Source organism: Sinocyclocheilus anshuiensis, unplaced genomic scaffold (assembly GCF_001515605.1).
Source record: "Sinocyclocheilus anshuiensis isolate Anshui unplaced genomic scaffold, SAMN03320099.WGS_v1.1 scaffold2580, whole genome shotgun sequence".
Lineage (NCBI taxonomy): Eukaryota > Metazoa > Chordata > Actinopteri > Cypriniformes > Cyprinidae > Sinocyclocheilus > Sinocyclocheilus anshuiensis.
In genome coordinates this window covers 113615-116292 of record NW_015536665.1, presented here as the reverse complement: position 1 = coordinate 116292, position 2678 = coordinate 113615, and the positions used below count along the sequence as shown (strand labels likewise).

Genomic DNA, 2678 nt, shown 5'->3' with positions numbered 1-2678 from the left:
CTTGAATTTATGGGTGATCTTCTGTTGAACACAAAATAAGATGTTGGTATCCAAACAACTGACAGTAGCCATTGACTTCCATAGTATTTTTTTTTTTTTCATATTATGGAAATCAGTGGGTACCATCAACATTTTGATGGCACCCACTAATCAAAATATCTTCTTTTGTGCTTGAGGGTGAGTAAATGTTGACAAAACTTTAATTTATGGGTGAACTATGCCTTTAACTATAACGACACTGATTGAGATATCTTAATTGCAGGATTTGGTTTCTTGAGAACATGTGAGTTTACTGTGGTACTTCATGTCGTTGTGTTTGTTTGGTCACAGAGAAGCTGACGTTCCGCGAGGTGAAGACGCCGCAGGAGTTTCGTCAGGGTGAGGATGCTGAGGTAATCTGTGATGTCATCAGTTCACCCGTGCCAGCCGTGTCCTGGTTCTACAAGAACAAAGAAATCACGTCTGAACCCAACAGTAAGTATGCTCACAATCAGGGCTGTGCACAGGGGGGTGGCCTGGTGGCTAGAGCCACTGCCCCTTTGCCCTCATCGGCTGAGTTGCCCCTCTCGCCAATCCCCCCACCATCACCCCAGCTCAAAGCATTCGGTTACCGCTCCGCTAAAGATCCGCTGATTCCGCAAATCTGCTCCGTGTTTTCCCACCCGCTCCGCAGCATCACTCACAATCGGTGTGCCACTATCTGGAGTGGAGACCACAGTTCCCGAAGGTCGTTTATTAACAGGTAGATGCATTACAATCCACATTACAGTCAGTGGATGATTCGCTGAATTAATAATTTGGTAGTTTGTTTTTGTATTTCTGTCGGTAAAGTGATTAAAAGTGATTACAACAAAATATCCACGTTCTTAGAATTAGAATGTCTGATCAAATTATTATACCCGATCAGATCTAACATAAATAACAAAATTAGCTGTTGTTGGCACACTTTGTAGACAAAAAAAAAATAAAAATAATAATACCTTCACAAAAAAGAAGACAGAGACAGAGAGAGAAAGCGCGAAGGGAGGCTGCTAAAGGCATTTCAACATTGCAAACATGATTTTAAAGCTCCAGCAAGCCAGCAGGTAAATCATCATATAGAATATTTAGCAATTTGTCACACTTTAATTATTGTAATTAAGTATATGTCCCATTATAATCACTTGTCTTGATACTAGTAATCTATAACACATCATATTTTATTAAAACCATATTAATAGTAGGCCTATAAATAGTTTAAAAATAAATGTTCTAAATGAGTTGTTTATTTGTATAGATTAATGCTGTAAAATATTAAAATAAATGTCTAATACTTATAGGGGAGAGTGGGTTAAGATTGGCCATTTTTTACTTATGTGTCTCCTCAAGGGAAAATGACTCAGAAATACAAAGTAAGTAAGTATCTATCCTAACCTAATTAATCATTTTTCAATTTTTATTTAAGCAACTGAGAGGCAACTGCATTACAGTAGGGGAGAGTGGGGTAAGGTGAGCCATTTTTTACTTATGTGGTCCTCAAGATAAGGGAAAATGACGCAGAAGGACAATGAAAGTATCTAACGTAATTTCAGGATGTTTCTTATCATTTTTAAATGATCAGAATGTATCTATGACAAAGGGTTCTAAAAATATGGCTTCTAATAAAAAAGTGTTTCCATGGCTCAGTTTGTCCCGGGTTAGGGCTAAGTTGGCCCGAGTCGAGTCAGTGGGTAAGATGCAACATCTGGGTGTAAAATTACCATCTGGGCAAATCTGATTCAAACCCATGTGAAATAAACAATTTAAAAACTAATTTAATAATTTCCTTTTACAAACAGTCATATTTATTTTCATAAAGTTAACTTTAACAACATAAAACCAACCAAATTAAGTTTAAATTTCAGTATTTATTTGTTTGCATTTCTGAAACAATGTTGACCACCAAAGTTGTAGCCTTCCTAAAAACAGACTAAACAGAGCACATTAAAACACCAGTTTATAATTCAGAGATTTAACTTAACTACAGTGCCTTATGGTGGGTTAAGTTAAAATGCTGACTCAATTTACCCCACAACAGTTGGCTCACTTTGCTCCATAGCTGCCATTTTGAAAAAAAATAAAATAAAATCTAGCCTACTGTAGCTAACCAGTTCAGGCTAATATTTAGCTAAATGATTTGCATGGTTTTATATGTTGCTAAATCACCTATATGTATCAAATATTTTTAGACAATGGATACATTTGCTTTGATGTAACAACCATTACATCTGTTATGCTAAAATGTTACTTTGACAAGCCAAACACAGTTTTTAAAGTAAATGGGTGCCTTCCATTCCCCCCATGTGTTTCTCCTTTTCACAGTCTGGCAGAAATGGTGGGTGGTTCCAAAATACATGGTCAACAAGCACCCACCCCCCTAGTGCCCCTTTTTTGGTTTGGGCCACTGCCCCTCAAAATGTCTGTGCACGGCCCTCCTCACAATGAATGCGGTGGTGCCATGATGGTATGATATGTGTATGATTACCATATTCATATACAACATGGTACTTCAAAGAATACTATGGAATTACTGAGGTACTGTACATTTTCAAAAAAAAAAAAAATAATATATATAATGTGTGTGACCATGGAGCACAAAACCAGTCATAAGATGTATGCATAATCTGAAGGCTGAATAAATAAGCTTTCCATTGATGTAT

General features: G+C 36.9%; 1 protein-coding gene across 1 annotated transcript in view; it reads left to right on the top strand.

Annotated features, from left to right (window-relative positions):
• Positions 1–206: 206 nt before the first annotated feature.
• Positions 207–2678, top strand: part of LOC107654426 (neural cell adhesion molecule 2-like) — a 113494-nt gene continuing 111022 nt past the window's right edge. The window contains exons 1-2 of the mRNA XM_016441477.1: positions 207–210; positions 331–474. Coding sequence (XP_016296963.1) covers positions 207–210; positions 331–474 — 148 coding nt within the window. The remainder of the gene's footprint in view (positions 211–330; positions 475–2678) is intronic.